We start from the raw sequence: 19,012 nt of genomic DNA, 5'->3' as shown, positions 1-19,012 counted from the left end.
AGGTTGAGAAATAATTCTTGGCTCATAGGTAACCTTTCTATTTTCCAGATCCTTCACTGAAAAGATATAATCCTTCCTTAAACTTCATGGTAGTATGCCCTGAAAACTACCAGTCCACATGAACATACATTTATGATGTATCCCTTATTCATTTGACAGTTATAGACTCAATACCTGATCAAACCAATCACATACAACAAACTTCACTGCCATTATTTAAGCATATGGGTGAATCCATACAAACCGTCAAGTTGTAACTTGTCCACAGGAAGGGACTCAAGATCCAGATCAGGTAGAACTGAGTGATACTCTATCTTGAATAAATCAACTTAAATCTCATAGCATCAAAATAAGGTAATATATTTCAATGGAGTTTTAATCTTCAATTCATGAAAACTCTAATACCCCTTTCCACTACTACAAGAGACATCCTCTCCTTTCTTTATTTTCTTTTTAAGACACCTGAGCATGTATTTTCTTTTTCCTATAACATTAACTTAAATTTAGACTCCAGGTCCTAGATGACTAATAAAAGTAATGGTTCCTTCTCTTTTGGATGAATGTACCAGTAATACACTTTCAGAAAATGATGTCTCCATAATTATCACCATGAATATATATTCACATATCACTTTGCAGATATATGCAACACTGTTCCAGAGTGTCTTGCTTTACTCTCTCCAAAATTTAAAATGGTTTCATGCAATACAATTGTAAGCCAATTTCCAAGAAAATACTAGCCCCTGCTCTGACTTTAGAGGAAAAATAAACTTAAAAGAGTGTCTTGTTTTACAATTAGTGCTATACAGTTCACTTTTCCAGATGAAACATACTCTTGTTTTAGAAGTGGAAAGTTGCTTCCTTATTCCTTCTTTGACTTCTCTTAAATTGTCATTATTTTTTTAATTAAAAAATATTTTATTTTTTAAAAAGTTAGCAATCACCTGTGCTGTTGGAAAAAAATTGGTGTTAGACACTTGCTCAACATAAGATTACCACAAACCTTCAATTTGTAAAAAAATGTTGTATTTGCAAAGTGCAATCATACCTACATGTATACATAGGTACACATGCATGAAATTGATTATATAAGGAAATGAAGGATAAACTATAAAAACAAATCTCTATAGGAAGAGGGAAAGAATTGAGGGGAAGCCCTCACAGGAATGTAAAACAAATTCTTCAAATAACTCTGGAGATTCAGCTTTTGAATATGTAGTAAATAGCCTACTTAATTTCAAGTTAAATTTAAAAAAGCAATTCTGAAAAATTGAAAACAAAATGAAACATGTGATCCTAACTAAAACTCCAGTTGGCTACATTACTACATAGAAAGAAACTATTTCAAGTAACTTTAAAATATAATAAATATGATTGCATATCCCCAGTGGTATATACTCTAAGTCAAAAAGAACTGTTAGGAAAAAGAAAAAAAGCTCAGACTCTTTCTTATCTTATCTTTCACAGTAATATTGGGTCTATTCAATCTTTTTTTATTTTTAATTTATTTTTAGCTATAAAGAATAATAAAATTATGGCATTTGCAGGTAAATGGATGAAATTGGAAAATATCATGCTAAGTTAGATAAGCCAATCTCAAAAAAACCAAAGGATGAATGATCTGGCTGATAAGCAGATGATGACACATAATGGGGGGTGGAAAGGGGGCAGGAATGGAGGAAGGAAGGACTGTATAGAGAGAAAAGAGGGGTGGGGGGGAAGGAAAAAATTAACAGAATGAATCAAACATCATTATCCTATGTAAATGTATGATTATGCAAATGGTATGCTGTTACTCCATGTACAAACAGAAACAACATGTATCCCATTTGTTTACAATAAAAATAAATTAAAATAAAAATTGTCATTCTTGTGACAAAATATAAGCATGATCCAATTTACATTAATCCTTCAAGTTGGGTGTTATCCCAAAAAATCATATTCATTTTTGATGAGATTCATTTTCGTTTGTTATCTGAATTCATTTTCATTTGTTTATCCAACAAATAATGAATACCTAATAGGTGTCAAGTACTATCCTAGGCACTGGAAGACACAACAGTGCAAAATCCAAAGCTCCTTGCTTTGGTGAAGCTTGCATTCTAATTAAGTTTTTCAATTTGAATGGTAGGCTGATGATACTGTCATGACTGTCAACTTATTATCCATACCCCTTAAGACCTCACACATTATTATAGGCCAGTGCAGAGAGAAATCAAGCAGAGTCACTGTCTTCAAGGTGCTCACAACCTAAAGGAAGTCATATACACAATAAGCACATGTAGATAAATCTACATAAATGTGTTAAAAGATATACAACTTGTTCAGAGAAGTAGGTCTTCCACTTAAAGAAACCAGAAGAAAAGGTGGGACAGGGAGACTTCAAAGACAACAGGCAATTGATCTTGCTTTTAGAAAATGTCATAATTATTGAAAGAATAACATGTAAGTATGGAATGAGGTAAACATGTGGCATACTGGGGAACATTTTAGTGGTGAAAAGAAGTGGTAAAATAATCATGTATATCAGATAGTGGTAAGAGTTCTAGTATAGTTTATATAAAACTATGGTTCATGGAATAAAATCTGGAATTTTCCCCTTAATGGTGTGTGATGAAAGTGACTGAGCAGAGAAGAGAGTCTATCTCACTTTATGCCTTAACTGGGTCACTCTGGCCACTGTGTGGAGGACAGATCGACTGGGGGAAACCTTCAGTGGAAAGATCAGTTAGGAAATTGCTGCTAAAATCCAAACTGGGAAGAACCTAGACTAGGTAGTGGCAAAAGGGTTTTGAGAAGCAGTTCAAATCAGTATATGTATGAAACTAGAAGTAAATTAACTGCTGTTTTCAAATTCAATGTAAAATATTTATCTGATCTTATAAATTTGCTCCTTTTTGTAAAGTATTTCAAAGGTAAAAACAGAAATCATTGTCACTTTATAGGCTTTCAAAATTTTATATCTTTTAGGGAATTTGGAAATCATCTTTTCCAAATAACTCATTTTACAGAATAGAAAGCCAATGCACAGAAAGGTTGTATGACTTAAAAATGATCAGACAGCTAATTAGAAAAAGACCTGGAGTGAAAATCACACTCTGACTCATAGCCCAAGTCACTTTGTCTTACAATTGGTGATATTTAAGAGAGGCAGTCTGTTCCTGTGATGTGTTCATTTATTTTTCACAACCATTGTATGAGACTCACAGGTACCCCAAACTCAGTCTTCAGAACCTATGCAGGTAGGAGGGAAATGGGGACAAAGAGGTGCATCCACTGCCTAAATCCATTGACTATTTCCCCTTAAAGGATGCCAGCTAAATGAAACACATCTGTGGAACTGCAGTTTTGGATCTTGGAAACCTCCATTGTTGTACTAGATACAAGGGCAAATAAAGAAGTAATAGGGAAACACAAATGTGAATAAGGAACTTTAGAAAAATGCAATTTATGCAGCTGTAAATGAATGCCTAGGGCTCAAGTACAGTAGTGGGAAGTGAGTGATTCATGTGGGTTTTTGTTTGGGGACAGCAGTGAAAGGAGATTGCTAGGGAAGGCTTTCCACCAAGGGGACAAGGGTTGAGGGGGGATTATGAACGATAAAGGCGCTTACCAGGTGTCTAAGATTGGTGAAGTCATTCCAACTTTAGTTGGAATTTAGGAATTGCCATGTGTAAAAGCTCCAAGAGCCGGGCACGATGGCACACGCCTGTAATTCCAGTGACTCGGGAGGCTGAGGCAGGAGGATCACGAGTTCAAAGCCAGCCTCAGCAACTTAGCAAGGTACTAAGCAACTCAATGAGACACTGTCTCAAAGTACAAAATAGGGCTGCGGATATGGCTCAGTGGTCAAGTGCCCCTGAATTCAATCCCTGATACACACATACAAAAAAGCTCCAAGACCTAAAAATGTGTGGTGTATTCTTCAATACCCTTCACTGTAAACACCTCCAAATGATTTCATATAAAGATGACTGCCATGAAGAATTCTACTTTTGTTAAAATGGCTGTATGAGCTTCTTGCACACATGGGCTCTCTCACTCTGTGGAAAAAGCTTACAACTACTGAGGACATTTATAACTGTGTTCAAGGCACTGTTTTAAGCACTTTTGACCCATCAATCCATTTAATCTACACAGTGCTACGATCTAAGTACTATTATAATTTTCATTTAACAAATGAGGGAATTAGGAAATGGAGAGGTTAAAGTACAGAATCTCAATTCTGATATCCTGGATTCAAACATTGGTCTCTAGTGTATGTGTTTGACTCCTTGGTCTTTATACACCAACTTGACAATACATACAGGACTTCAGACTGAAGATACCCAGTTGGCCAATAAAGTAACTTTCAGAACAAATGATATTTAAAGTAATGGAAGTAATCAATACATTTTCCTGGGCATACATTTATTTCTGTATGTAAAAAAAAAGTTACCATAATCTTGGGGATTCTCTGTTCCTCCCACTTTGTACAAATCTGCTTGAATAAACTGGAGAAAGTTTATATGACTTGTCCAAAGTCAAAGTGCCAATCACTTCACAGAGTCAGGAAGGGAATAAAGACAATTTCAGTAATCAGTACCTTTTAGGAATCCAATTGGTTAAATAGTTCTCACAACATTTTTAACCACTATGTATTCTACCTATATACATACCCATAAAGAGTTGTAGAGCAATCTGCAAACAGTACAATTTCAAATGGCTCATGTTTGGGCTTTACTAACCAAAAGGCTACAGGGGATAGAAGTCTAAAGAACAAAGAAAGTTGATAATCCAAGATTTAAGTAAAATGGGCAATGTACTCACTTATTATTTGTGTCAGGGGGTAAACTATTAAAGGAAATGATTGGTTCTTGTTCAAGTTTTCCACAAATATCTTAGAGGCACTGTCTTTAAAATTAAGAGTCAACAAAAACATAAATTTCTGACAAATACCTGATACTTTGACATCAAAATGCAACATATTGCCTTTATTTAAAAAAATCAAATGAAACAGTAATTAATAAGGCTGAAGACTAACTGTGCTCTTGAGAAGATAAGCCACTCTATGAGTAATGATACCTGTACGGAACTGTTGCTCAAGACTATAATAACCTTGCTTAAAGAAAATCAGCAGGATGGCATGTATATTTCTTTTTTCCTGTCCAAACCTGAGAGTATTAGTTCATGCATACAAATTCATGATTTATTATAAAAATACAAACAACATAAGAAGAAAATAATATCCCTATCATATTCTCATTCTCTCCCCCGTGTGTACTATAACACACACACTTGAGTAGGTGAAAGAAATGAATTTCTTAGCCAGAGAGATGCCATGCTAGGGACAGAGAACATGTTTATAATTTTGGGCAGTATCTGTATGCCTCTTTAATAAGAAATACAAAATTTCCTTGATAATTTTCTCCAATTAATCACTTAGATAATGTTTCTGTTCATAATTTAACAATACTAGATTCTGCTGGCTTTGGTTGTGTGTATGTACTTGTGACTGCTGGTATCAATATGTTTAGTATTGTATAGAAAACATAACCGGGTGACTAGATTTTTACATTTCCAATTGAATTTCTGAAAATCAGACAGAGACCATTTTGAAATATGTTACTTTATACTGAGCTCATTGCAAATTTAATATATTCATAAGATCTGAAGAAACTGTATTTGTATTTGCAAATGATAGGAACATAAACTGTTAGAGGTCTAGAACAAATCAAAAGATCTCAAGAAATAAATTCCAGATCAATTTAGTATTAAATATAAAAATGAAACAATGCATTAGCAAAACTAAACTGGAGAATTAATCTTGGAACTGGTGGTCTTTTTAAATAGGAAAGAAAAACTAAAAGATAAAAGCATATCAACAATAGAATAAAATGAAGCATGGCAAAAAATTAGACACAGAAATGGAAAGACAATGAAATGAGTCAAAAATATTCATCTCATAGCAAAGTGAAAATTTTTTGCATACAGATTTACTACAAATGATAAAACAAACATTTCACAGAATCGAATATAAACAGCCATATCACAGAAAAAAGAAGTGCAGATGGTTCTTATGTAAACAAGTGTTCAACCTAACTCACAATAAGAAAAATTCAAAATTTTTGTTTTAAGTATCATCAAACCCTAAAATTGACTACACTGTTTTGACTAGAAGGTGAGGAAACAGACATTCTCGTACACTCATGCAGTGAAAAGCAATTAGATGATATCTTTCAAAATTAAAAAAAAAATGGCACATATCCTTGACCTAGCAGTTCTACTAAGCATCCATCCTGTAAGTACATTTGCACACATGAAAGCTTACATTTGTGTAAGGACATTCTTTATAGCATTTGTAAAACATTAGAAAAGAATTGTAATCCCTATCAATAGCAAGTTAGGTTCTTAAATTATTCCATTAAACATGTATCAATATGGAAAAACCTTGCAAATACATTATAAATAAAAAGGTAATGAACAAGAGAGAGTAAGTGAGAGAGAGGTGGGGGGAGGAGGACAAGACAGAGAGAGAGAGAGAGAAGCACTTTTTATGAAGTGACAAATGCACAGAATATATTCAGAAATATACCAAAAATGTGGCCAGGTGATAGAGGGGAGTTCAAGAAAGAAAACTGGTTTTGATTGTGTCAATCAATACCTTCTATCCAAAGAATATCAGAAATACAACTGTGGTTGGAGGGTTTATCTGCTCTGTAGCAAGAAGAAAACCTACACATCATGGCAGAGCGGGAGCATCTCAGCAAGAGGGTGCAAGAAAAGGCTTGGAGGCTTTGGGTGTGTTTAGTGATTGAGGGAGAGCTCAGAGAACTGTGCCTTAGCTTCAGACTGGTTGCTCTGAAAAGGTGGTGTGATTCTTATGGCTGATTGTTATTTTAATAATCTGATCCAGAAGGCAAGAAAAACAGCAAGGTGAAAGCCATGTTTGGTAAAGCACCAGTGGCCACTCACGTAGCCCAGCATAGAGAAAGACTTGGTCATTTTCTAGTTCAGACCACATATTTGTATTGGTCTCTACTCAGACATGATTCCTGAGTGGTTTATCTTGATCCACATTTCACAGTGGCCTTGTCTGATTTCATGGGATTGCCAAGCCAGCACCTAGCTGTCACATACACTTATCTTACCTATCAATGTGATTTTTAAAAGAAACTGAGATGTTGAACCTATTTCCATATATCTGTTGATTGCTTGTAGATCTTCTTCTGTGAAGTGTGTGCTCATTTCCTTAGCCCATTTGTTGACTGGGTTATTTGTATTCTTGGTGTAAAATATTTTGAGTTCTTTATAGATTCTGGAGATTAGTGCTCTATCTGAAGTACATGTGGCAAAGATCTTCTTCCACTCTGTAGGCTCTCTCTTCACATTGCTGATAGTTTCCTTTGCTGAGAAAAAGCTTTTTAGTTTGAATCTATCCCAATTATTGATTCCTGCTTTTATTTCTTATGCTTTGGGAGTCATGTTAAAGAAGTCTGGTCCTAAGCCAAAATGATGAAAATTTGGATCTACTTTTTCTTCTGTAAGGTGCAAGGTCTCTGGTCTGATTCCAAAGGTCCTTGATTCATTTTGAGTTGAGTTTTGTGCAGGGTGAGAGATAGGGGTTAAGTTTCATTCTGCTGCATATGGATTTCCAGTTTTCCCAGCACAATTCACTACTATTCATTTTCATTTCCATTTAACAAATTAATTCGTTCTCATTTTTTATTTTATTTGTTCTCCATCTAGGTATATTTCTTGTTTAAAATTAAGTATATAGAGTTAAAGTTTTATATGACTATATATATTCACATACTCATATATCCCAATTAAACAGTTTTTGATTGAAAAAAAAAAAAAGAAACAGAACTGGAGGGGACTTTAAAAGTCACTGAATTCAGGGCTGGGGTTATGGCTCAGTGGTAAAGCACTTGCCTGGCACATATGAGGCACTGGGTTTGATCCTCAACACCACATAAAAATAAATAAATAAAAAGAGGATATTGTGTCCATCTACATTTTATATGTATATAAATTGACTCTTCCACCACCACCTGCTTCTCCCTCCATGCCCCAGGGACTTTCTTGTAAACCTCCCCTGTGGATTCAAGTGCCAGTAAGCTCTCCAGTTTAAACCACTGCACTAACTCCTCAGACAGTCCCTACTGCAGTCAAAGGGTTCTTAACAATTTTTGTTCAGATGAAAAGAGAACAATACATTTGGTTAAAATATCTTCATTGTTGTCTTCCCAGCATTTTTAACCTCTTCAAATGTCTCTTCTTTGGTAGCTTGTGGAGCAGAATAATTAGCTTTTCAATTTTATGTAAAATATTCCTATTAATATCCTCCAAACTGCAATTGTCTTTTTGGTACCAGTGTTCCAACACAATTCTGCAATTTTTTTTTTTGTTATCATTACATTTGTAGAGATTTTTATCCGTTACTGCTGACAAACCCATTTGTGTTTGTACTCAATTACATGTAATTAGTCTTTTCTTCATGAACAAAAGAACAGGTGCCTTTATCAATTCTGTGCGAGATACCATGGTAAAGTTGGTTGGACCTAATGATATCTAGTGAACCAAACAACACATTTCTGACAGATGCTCATAGTAACAAGATTTTTTTTTCAAACAATCAACTGCTTTTACTCTCCACCCACATGAAGTGGAGAAAGAAAAGGCATTTTAACAACTTAGAGGCTTATAATTTTTCTATTAAAAAACATGAGTAGGATTTAAATATCTCTCTGATATTTTTTTACCTCTCATCTTCACTCAGATAAAGTATATATAAAAGTTACTTGTTATCATTTGAATTTTTTTAATCTGTGGGGGAGGGGTCAGAATACAGTACATTCATTGAAAAATGTGAAATCTGAATAAAGGCTATAGATCAATAAATGGCTATAGGATTTAATGGTGTTAATTTCCTGGTTTTGACAATCATACTGTTATGTGAAATGTTGACATTACAGGAAGCTGGGTGAAAGGAACTTGATATATTACTTTGTCATTTTTCTAAACTCTAAAATGATTTCAAAAGCAAAAGCTACAAATCATGCGGATTGGGAAAAATATTTAGCCAATGACCTAGAAAAAGATTTTCACATATTCACAAGGACCCATTTCATTTGTACTGTTTATTGAATAGGAGAGATTATTCTAAATACACATGAAAGATCAAAATCTCTCCTCTTGTGGAACTTGCATGTGCTTGGGAGGAAAATAAACAAATAAATAGCAACGATATATATGTCAAGTGGTGACAAGAGTGATGAATAAAAGTAATGTGGGTGCTGTAGTTTGGATCAGAATGTACCCCAAAAGTCCATGTGTTAAAGGCTTGAGGCCTAGTGGGGGGTCTTCCATTCACCGAATGTAATTGTGAAACCCAAGTCTTTTCTCGCTCTGTTATACATCCCAGCCATGAGGTAAGTAAGCCTCCTTTGCCACATGCACCACAGGCCCAAAGCAACAGGGCTAACAGTCATAGTCTGACACCTCCAAAGCTGTGAACCAAAATAAACCTTTCCTCTTTTTAAGTGGATTTTTACAGGGTTTTGTTACAGTAATGGAAAGATGACTAACACTGATGAAGGGAATATCAGAACAGATAGTGCCAAGGAGAGACATATGTAATTTTTTAAAGATAGATGAGGAAAACCTCTTCATCATCTATAAGAAAGATCTTGGTGGCCTGTTTTTAAAATAGAAATTTAAATTATTTGTCAAAGAAGAATGACTAACTATGTTTAGATATATGCATATGTGAAATATTTTACAAAAAAAAAATTAGTTAAAGCAAATATATTACCTATACAGACCTAACAACTATAACATTAGGACTGAAGTAATTAAAAGATGTATATGATAATGCTCTCATAAAATATTTAGAAGTATATACAACAATATTATGAATGGTATAAGTATAAAAAAAGACGTATTGAAAGTTTCAAAGAAATAAGAAAAGCTAAATTTAGGACAGTTATTATGTCTAGTAATGAAGGAAAGAAAGAAAAATTCCATCAGAGAGATCACACAGGGAGTTTAAATATATTGAAATATTTGATTAATTTTAAATTGGTGATGGGTATCCAGATGAAATGTATATTACTCTTTATATTTTATATGTCTAAACTGTTTTTAAGAACAATTTATCAAAACGTGTGTGCAGGAGTTCATTGGCAATAAAAAACTGGTTTAAAGTTTTGAGTTAAGACACTTGGTAAAAGCATTGACAAAATGCATCATCCATCTTCACTATGATGAGAGGGTGTACATGTGTGTCAGTCATTAAGTTTATATATATATATACACATGTAAACACAGATATACACATACATAAATGCAGAAGTATATATGTATAAATGCATGTATGTATATGTAGGTATACAGGAATGGATTTACACTGGTGGTTGACACAGTGTTAATAGGGCAAACACATTCAATTATTTTTCTAGAAACCACGAAGGAAAGACTTGAATGCGTTTGATTCCATACTTATGCCCCGACCCTTATGCACCAGGACAGTTAGTGGGGTAAAATAGCATCCTATGGAACTAAGTATGGCTATTTGTTTTACTGGTGGATTAAATCTATCTTCCAATCTACCAATTTATAATCTTTCAATTTTTTAAAATCTGGGAGGATGGTCCTAACAGAGAATATTGATATCATTATCATTTCCAGTCACCTCATTGGATTAAAATGAACGTATGATCTAGGGATAGCTCAGAATTTACACAGTGACACAGTTGATTCCTTTATACTTGTATCCTCCCTAAATCAACATTGGAGTACAGATGCAGGAGATGACAATCTTACATGGAGAGAAGAACACCCTTATTCTTCTAGACAGAACTGAAAACTTGAATTATTTAAAGAATGCATTCACATAAATACAAACCAACAATGAAAACCACAATGAGCTAATCAACTACTTTGCTGAAAACTAAGAGCAAGAAAAGTTCATTGAAATTCTTCATAATAAGATCTTTTCTTTATTATAATTCATATTTTGTAATGTACAATATTAAGCAAACAAAGAAAATTTAGATGGGGTGGATAAGAGTATCTTGACACTTTAAGGATTTTGAATCATTCCTCAAATCTTTATGGTTAATTTAGAGGATATATCATCATAAAATATCAGTTTTCCTACATTGGCTGAGAAGTTTTCTTATATTTTTCAGTTTGATCTCAAAATAACATCCATCACAGTCTAAGTCAACTGTACATTTAATGAATACGTACTATGTGTCCAACATAAAAGATCTAGAAGTGAACACAAACTTTAGAAAAATACAACACCCTGAATAAATTTAGAATAATATGAATTTACCCCAAGGTATCTGTATATGATTATGAGAAGATGAAATATATGAGAAATATCATCCTTGATTCTGAAGCCTGTATTTGAATTTTTTCTAAAATGCAAGTACATTGTCATACTTTGATTTCATTTAGTTATTGAATTTCTCAGCTCTAAAGTTAAACTACTTAAAAAACATTTCCAGGGGTTTTATTATCAATAATTTTAATACTTGGAATTTTTATTTCCATTTTGTTTGGGGGGTTGGCATGTGCCAGGGATTGAACCTAGGCACTTAACCACTGAGTCACATACCCAGCCCTTCTTTTATATTTTATTTAAGAGAAAGTGCCTCTGAGTTGCTTAGGACCTTGCTAAGTTGTTGAGGCTGGCTTTGAACTCGTGATCAATCCTCCTGCCTCAGCCTCTGGAACCACTGGGATTACAGGCATGCACCACCATGCCTACTTCAAAAATTATTTCTAAAATTCCACATCAGAAATATCAGTCTTTATTATCATATTACTATTGTATATACTATAGAAAAACATGATCATAATATAAAAATACATTTTTTTAAATTTTAATCTTAACCAAAATGAAATAATGTATAGTACACATGTGTGTATTCAATGTTTGCCTTAAGAAGTAATTTTTACCTGCCAGAAATTATATTTTAAAAATTATAACTTATTCATTATTTGGTTCCAAGACCTAAACACCATCTTGTGCTAGAAGATCTGAATTGTTCCTGTGAGTACTTATCATTACCCTGATGAAAATCACTGCAATGGGAAGAAGTTTTCACCTATTGACCAATTGGAACTCCTTCAAGCCTCCTATCTCCTCCTTGAGTACATACTTCTCTCCCATATGGTCTCTTTGGTGTAGGGAATCCAAGGCTGGAAGGATAAATGGAAAGATACTAGCTCACTAATAGTTAAATAGTTCAAAAGGGAGTCTGGCCATGTTTTAAATATAAGATTCTCTGGGCTATGCATTTCATTTGTAATCATATTGCAAGAAGCTAATGTTCCTTACTGTAGTCACTGTTTTCGTCCTTGGTCCCGTCAATGGTACCATCTGGGTGCATCTGCAGGAAATATCCCTGCTGGCTGAATAACCTTGTCACAATTCCTTTCAGCTGGGGTTCTGCAAAACAAAATGAAATAATTATTCAAATTTTTATTTTGTTTATAAAATGCACAATTGCAAATTGTGAAACACATTATGTAAGTAAATGCATAAATGCCAATGGCATAAACTGAAATTAGTATTTGTAAGGGGGTCATTTCAGTAACATATCTATACTTCTTTTTCTTCTAGAAGCAGAACCAAAATACTTTGCAGCAGTAAATCAAATGTAAATAAATAAATGTTAATTGTGATTAGGAAAATATAAAGACAAGCTAAAAAGTGAATTATTTCCCCTCCCTTCTGCATCTGGTGCTTGGTTGCAAGATACCACCAAGTTTATGATCCTGTTCCAGAATCATTGTTTACGCCAAAATGCTACTGTGATTCCTTAGAAGCTTCCAGCAGCCATGATCAGGTGGTGTAAGACTTCTATTTCAGTTCCTATAAAATATCCATCAGAAATTCCTGGATTTTGATATTCTGATATAATTCAGCTAGAAAAAATAATATATTAGATGAGAATTATTGGCACCAGCAAACGCCCTGTGGCCACGAGAGGTCATTGGAAAGCATGAGGAAACACAGATTTCACCTTTTCTAAACACTTCACCAAGGAGGAGCCCCAGTTCAGCAAAAGTCATTTCCCGTACCCAAAATAAATAAGTAAACATGCATATTTCTTTAAAATTTTCAAACCAAAAAATCTTCACTTTTAAAATTCTCCACATATAAATATCATCAAACTGGCTTTTGTATACCACATTTGGATTTTTGTTCATCAGCTAATATAAATATTTAAAGCTTTCTCATTGTGAAGCTGGCTGCCAGCAACAATCTAGTTTCCACAGCGTCACCATTTTTTCGTTTCTAGTGTTGGGTGAAAATTATTCTAGTGCATTTATAACCCTAATTATTTCATAAAAATGAGGAGAAAAAGAAAAATGCTGCTTCTGGCAATAAAAACTGAGGCAAAGATGGAAATCATGTGAAGGCTGATATAGCAATATAACAACCTCAGAAGGACAATCACTGAATTCATGCCTGTCAACTTCATTCTTTATCATTTATTCAACCCATCTTTACTAAGACTATCTCCCCGCCCCCTTTCAGGCAATATGCTGGGCACTGTGCATTAAAGTAAATACATTTTTTCATGTTTAGGTCTAAAAGGGATTCCAGTTAAGGACTGGATGTGTTTAGCTCTGGGTCTATGGGAGTAAGTTCTGAACACATCATTTCATTGTCCAAAATTGAGTATATGAGAGTATACGAGGCAATACCAGTATCCGTCCTGTCTTCTTCCACGCAATCCTATGAAGCAAGAGAAGTGACAAGAAAACTGCAAATGAGGAAGAAGGTTAATGAAAAAATAACTGAACTGGAAACTAGGCATTCTAAATAATAGCTATCCATTATCTTTGTGAATTAAATAATTCAATTTATGTAATGTGTGGGCCTCATTTTCCTTATGAATGAAATCCAGAAGTTAAACTGAATGATCTTTAGGTCCCTTATATGGGTCTCTATTCACTTTGAGTATGTTCAAATCCTCTGCCCAGAGTGACAGCAGAACTTGAATAATGGTTTTTCCCCCGTGGGCTCACCCAATCCCACACACCAGCCCGTATCAGAGAAACATTCAGGGAGCTATCCTCACAGCAAACAACTCACCGGGTACCTCTGTGTGAGGCTCCCTGGATGATGGCAGCTTCTGATGTAATGCACTCAGCTACAGATTTGGAGTCAGAAGACCCAGATCTGAACTCCAATTTCCTTTGGGGTCATGAGAAAATCACTAAACACCTTGCATCAGTATAATGAAAAAAAAAAAAAAAAATCTACCCTTTTTAATCTTTGAGAACTTCGAATGAATAACAATGTGATAGTATGAACTAGAAAACCCTATAAAATATAAATTCTAAGTAAGGTCTAATGTTTCAACTGTGAAAACCAACGAAACAATGTAGACTAAATGAAGGGACCACACAGAGAAGACTCCATGTCTCCTGTTTTAGTAAAATAATGATTGAGCTCATAAAGACACTGAGATAACAGGGCTAAGAAAGTGGCAGAAGGAAAGAGACAACCACCTAACTACCTCTTAATTCATGTTTTATTTCTAATAAGTTCAAGATCATCTGAAGAAGTTGTGCTTTTGTTGGTTGTGAACTGCATGGCAGCTTAGTCACTACAGCCCACAAATGAATGTTTGTTTTCTTCAGGTTCCTCTTTTTGTACCTGTAATTAAACACTTCTTGTACCATGGTGAAGCTATCCCCCTGTTGGGACTCTGGGAATTCAGGCTGGTAACTCCTATTCAGGATAATGAGCACCAGACTTTTATACCAACCCCCACTGCTGAGATCAGTCCTGGAACAAACCCAGTCTGAATCTTAACTATGTGATGATCCATGAAAGTGAACATCCTGAGGTTTCACGGGAGACCTCGCCATCTATTGAACCTAGAACCTAGGACAGGGCATTCAAAGTTACGTGGCCCACTTGATGGACCACCTGTCCCATTCCCATCTATCAAGCTCTACCAATCTTCCAGGTTCAGCTCAAGATCCCCTCCTCCATGAATGCTGGCAACATAAGTTAAAATAGATTGAAAACTAATATGTTTTACTATATTTAAAAAAAAAAAGTACTAAAACCATGAAACCACATCTAGCATCCTGCATCCTGGGTACGTTCAACAAACACACATATTATTTGTCAGACTCTGCCTAGAGACCTGTAACACCTATGGAATCCCTGGGGAGCACTCACTCAAAAGCACAAAACACTGGTGTCATGAGTGTGGAACTGCTGCTAAATGAGGGAGGGAAACAGAGTGGCCTGAAGGTTCCTAGAAGCAGGGACTGATTCTGACTGGACATTAAGCTAAGATACCTGATCTTCCACTTGAGGAATTAAGGAATGAGTTGAATTTTCATAGGGGGTGGGGACGAGGGAGGGATTGAAGACAGAAAGAGCAGACTCTGGGAACAATGCAGAGTCTAGAACAGATAGAATATAGGGCAGAGGTTTTCAAATGCTGACATGAAAGTATCTATTCTCAACCAATGTTCCCAGGTCAACAGTGAAATTCATTAAATATAGTCAATGGAATAAGTTTTTGATTGTGCTCATTTTTTTTTTCAATTTAAATGACTCTCTTTGATTCTAACATTATGTTCTTCCATTGCATATTTTTTTTTTGTTTTTTTAAAGAAATGATGGCTATATTACTAGAGTCTGGTTTGTTATCTTTTCTGCTATAAAGTGGGGTGGCAAATACTGCTAGCATTTCACTCAAATCCATTTCCTCTTTTTCCTGGGCACCCAGCTAGACCATATGTCCTAGCCTCCCTTGCAATTAGGTTTGGCAGATGAATAAGTGTCATATGGAATGTAAGTGGAAGTGATGTGTGCCATTTTCAGGCCAAGGCTTTTAAAAGCAAACATTCTCCTCCACATTCTCTTTTCCTTAACTCTGGCTGGATTAAGATGACAAAACCCTCAGGGATGTCAGAGCAAAAGAATGGAAGAATGCTGGGTCCCTGAATAACTAGTGGAGGAAAGACAACAGCCATCTGAAACATCCACTTTGGACTGTAATGTAAATAAGAAAGAAACGTCCATAGGCTCCCCACGATGGCTTCCTGCCAAAAAGTACAGTAGGGAATGGATGGGGGGATAACTTTAGAGTGAGGAAACCTAACAAACAAAACACTACCTCAACCAGGTGCTCAAGGTTAACATTAGTAGTCATAAACCATGCTGATTTTACATACACTTGATGTGAAGGGATAAGAATGGCCTTTTACCTCTGTGATCTTCCTCAAACAACCCACAACTTCTGTCTAACTTTGAGAAAAACATAAGACAAATGCCACTTAAATTCTTGACTCACACTCCTCAAAACTCTCAAGGTTGCTGAAGTAAAGGGAAACTGAAAAAATACCAGACAAGAGAAATCTAAGGAGACATGACAACTAAATATAAAGTGATATCCTGGATGGGTTCCTAGAACAGAGAAAGGAATTTAGGTAAAAACAAAGGAAATCTGAATAAAGCATGGACTCAATCACAATGTATCAATATTGCTTCTTCACTGTGACACCTATACCATACTAATGTACTGATAAGGGAAACTGAGCATAAGGTATAATCAAACTCTCTGTATTATCTTCTCTATATATTAAAAAGCATTATAAAATAAAAGGTTATTAAAATAGCAATTATAGCCAGAAGAAGAGGAGAAAGAGGAAGAGGAGGAGGAGGAGGAGGAGGAAGAGCAGGAGGAGGAGGAGGAGAACAAGAATAAGAAGAAAGAACAAGAAGAAAAGAAATTCCACACTCATCAAGGTTGAGTAAGAAAGAAAACGAAGGATAAATAAGAGCTCGTTTTCAACACTGCATCCCTTTAGGATGATATGATAATTTCAACAGAAAGTCTGAATTCACAGCCACTCAGGGAAGCTAACCCTATGGGGGACCTCTCGGCATCTCTGGTGGCTTGAGGTTTAGTGCCATGGAGCAATTACCTAGGCCCACAGTGGAAACCCAGAATATAGCCAGAGCCATGGAGCCTGTTCACACATCTCAGGATGGGTACTAGGTTAGAGAAAATAGAACAGAGTTTAGAAATGGAAAGAACTTTGGAGTCAAATACCTTCTTTCATCAATGTCAAAGATAAAAACAAACCAATCAACAAACTGAGGCTCAGAGCAAAAGTGTCTTCTTATCCACCATCACCCAGCTGACACATGGATTTGCTGGAACAAGAACTCATTCTCTAATACTGGCTGGATGTCATCCCTTCCTTTTCAAAGAATAGGCAAGACATAATCCTTATAATGGGGGGATGGGAAAACAAAGTAAAAAAGGAGGAGGAGGAGGAGCACCTGGCCCTGCATCTGTCACTAGAATGTGAGGGTTATAAAGAAAAGAGGTTATAGGAAATTCGATACTAAAATTGAATTGTATTTAGCCAGGGCCAGTTTAATCCAACATTTATACCCCAAATGAGCAAAAGTGTCTCCATGTAAACTCCAAACTAAAATGGAAAATAGTATAACAGTAATGCAAACTTTGTTATGGAGGCTGTAACTAGAGAAGTAACCATTTTTATTTTAATAACAATGATCACATTTTGAAACCATCTTCTCTGTACCAAGGGCTTTCCTGATGATTTTACTAAGCTTTTATTTACTAATCAAAATAACTGAATGTGTGAGGCACTCTTTTCTTATTTTCCAGATGTGATTACCGATATTCAGAAAAGCTACATCACTTACCCCAGGAAGGTTCCAGAGCTATAAATACAGAGTCAGGTCTAAATGAAAAGTCAACAGTCTTCACCAATCTGTGGCACTGTTCAGTCACTTTAAGAAGGACACTGGCAAAACTGGAACATGTCCAGAGGAAAGAGAGCCAAATAAAGAGGGTACAAAGGGCTGTCATATGAAGAATGGCTGAAGGAACAGTTGATTTGCAGCCTGTAGAAGGGAGGACTCAGGGCGACACAAGAGCTGTCTCCACATTCTGGACAGTCTACACAAGCAGGAAGCCAATTTGCTGAGTGACTCCATAGGGATACAACCAGGGCCAGTGGGTGAAGTTACAAGGAAGCAGATAAAAAAAGAACTCTCTGTAAATTGTCTTCAAAGAGAGAACAGATTGCCTAAAGAAAGAGTATTTTCTACCACTGGACATTGATAGCTAAGGGGGAGAAGCAGAAAAACCAAGGGTCACAGCAAATGTAAAGGACACACATATCTCCAAAGGCTGAGACACTCTGAGTGACAGTGCAAGGTCCTCTCTAAGGTCCTGGGTCCTGATGTCCCAGAAAGTTCTGGGACCGACCAGATGGCACTTTGCTGTTCCCTTAGTTGGTGCTTTGGACAGGGAATTGAAAAGATGGCTTACCAGGCAGTCTGAAAACGCAAAGTTCTTTGTAAATGTTAAGCATGAATTGTAGAGTAGTTTCACATGTTTTCCTTTTTTTTTTTTTTTTTCCTTAATAAGTCTCTGTGGATTTACAAATGGGCCTTCTGTGTTAAGGTTTTATACTGTCCATTTAAAGGAGCTGAGATTGAAGAGGCTATTAAATATGATTTTTATCAAGTGCTTCTGGGGCCTTTTAGTACTGCAGATTCAAATTTCAACTACTAGGGCTGGAAATCATTCATAAGAAAATATACTTCTGAACAATCACAGCTAAAGGATATGAATAAGGACACATTTATGTACCACAAATTAAAGACCCAGATGAATCAAAAATGGGATGCAGGAAGACACTTAACAAAAATAGAAATTATCTGGACTTTTGGACACACTGCAAAAATTACAACCATACTGAGCTATGGGTATTCATTAAAAAGACATACTCTTTAGTAAAAGAGAAACAGGACTGAGGTCCCTCATTCACACAGGAGTCAGTAGTGAACAGACCTAAAGGAGAACTGAATGTATAAACCTGGAGAGGTGTCATTGTGGCCTTGCAGGATCTGCTCTATGGTTTAGAGAGCCATTTCTCATCAACAGGCTTTGGTTCCCCATCAGTCAAATAAAGGTGGTGTATGCCAGCAGTA

The 19,012-nt window shown here is 35.6% G+C and overlaps 1 protein-coding gene across 3 annotated transcripts in view; it reads right to left on the bottom strand.

Moving 5' to 3' along the window:
* FGF12 (fibroblast growth factor 12) overlaps nucleotides 1-19,012 on the bottom strand; it is a 526,942-nt gene that overhangs the window by 183,020 nt on the left and 324,910 nt on the right. For all 3 annotated transcript variants that reach the window (XM_079155939.1, XM_079155940.1, XM_079155938.1), the window contains one exon: nucleotides 12,335-12,445. In XM_079155939.1, the coding sequence (XP_079012065.1) occupies nucleotides 12,335-12,445 (111 nt within the window). The remainder of the gene's footprint in view (nucleotides 1-12,334; nucleotides 12,446-19,012) is intronic.

Source organism: Sciurus vulgaris, assembly GCF_902686455.1.
Source record: "Sciurus vulgaris genome assembly, chromosome: 10".
NCBI classification, from domain to species: Eukaryota; Metazoa; Chordata; class Mammalia; order Rodentia; family Sciuridae; genus Sciurus; species Sciurus vulgaris.
The sequence above is the reverse complement of the archived record's forward strand: the minus strand, read 5'-3'. Positions and strand labels throughout refer to the sequence as shown.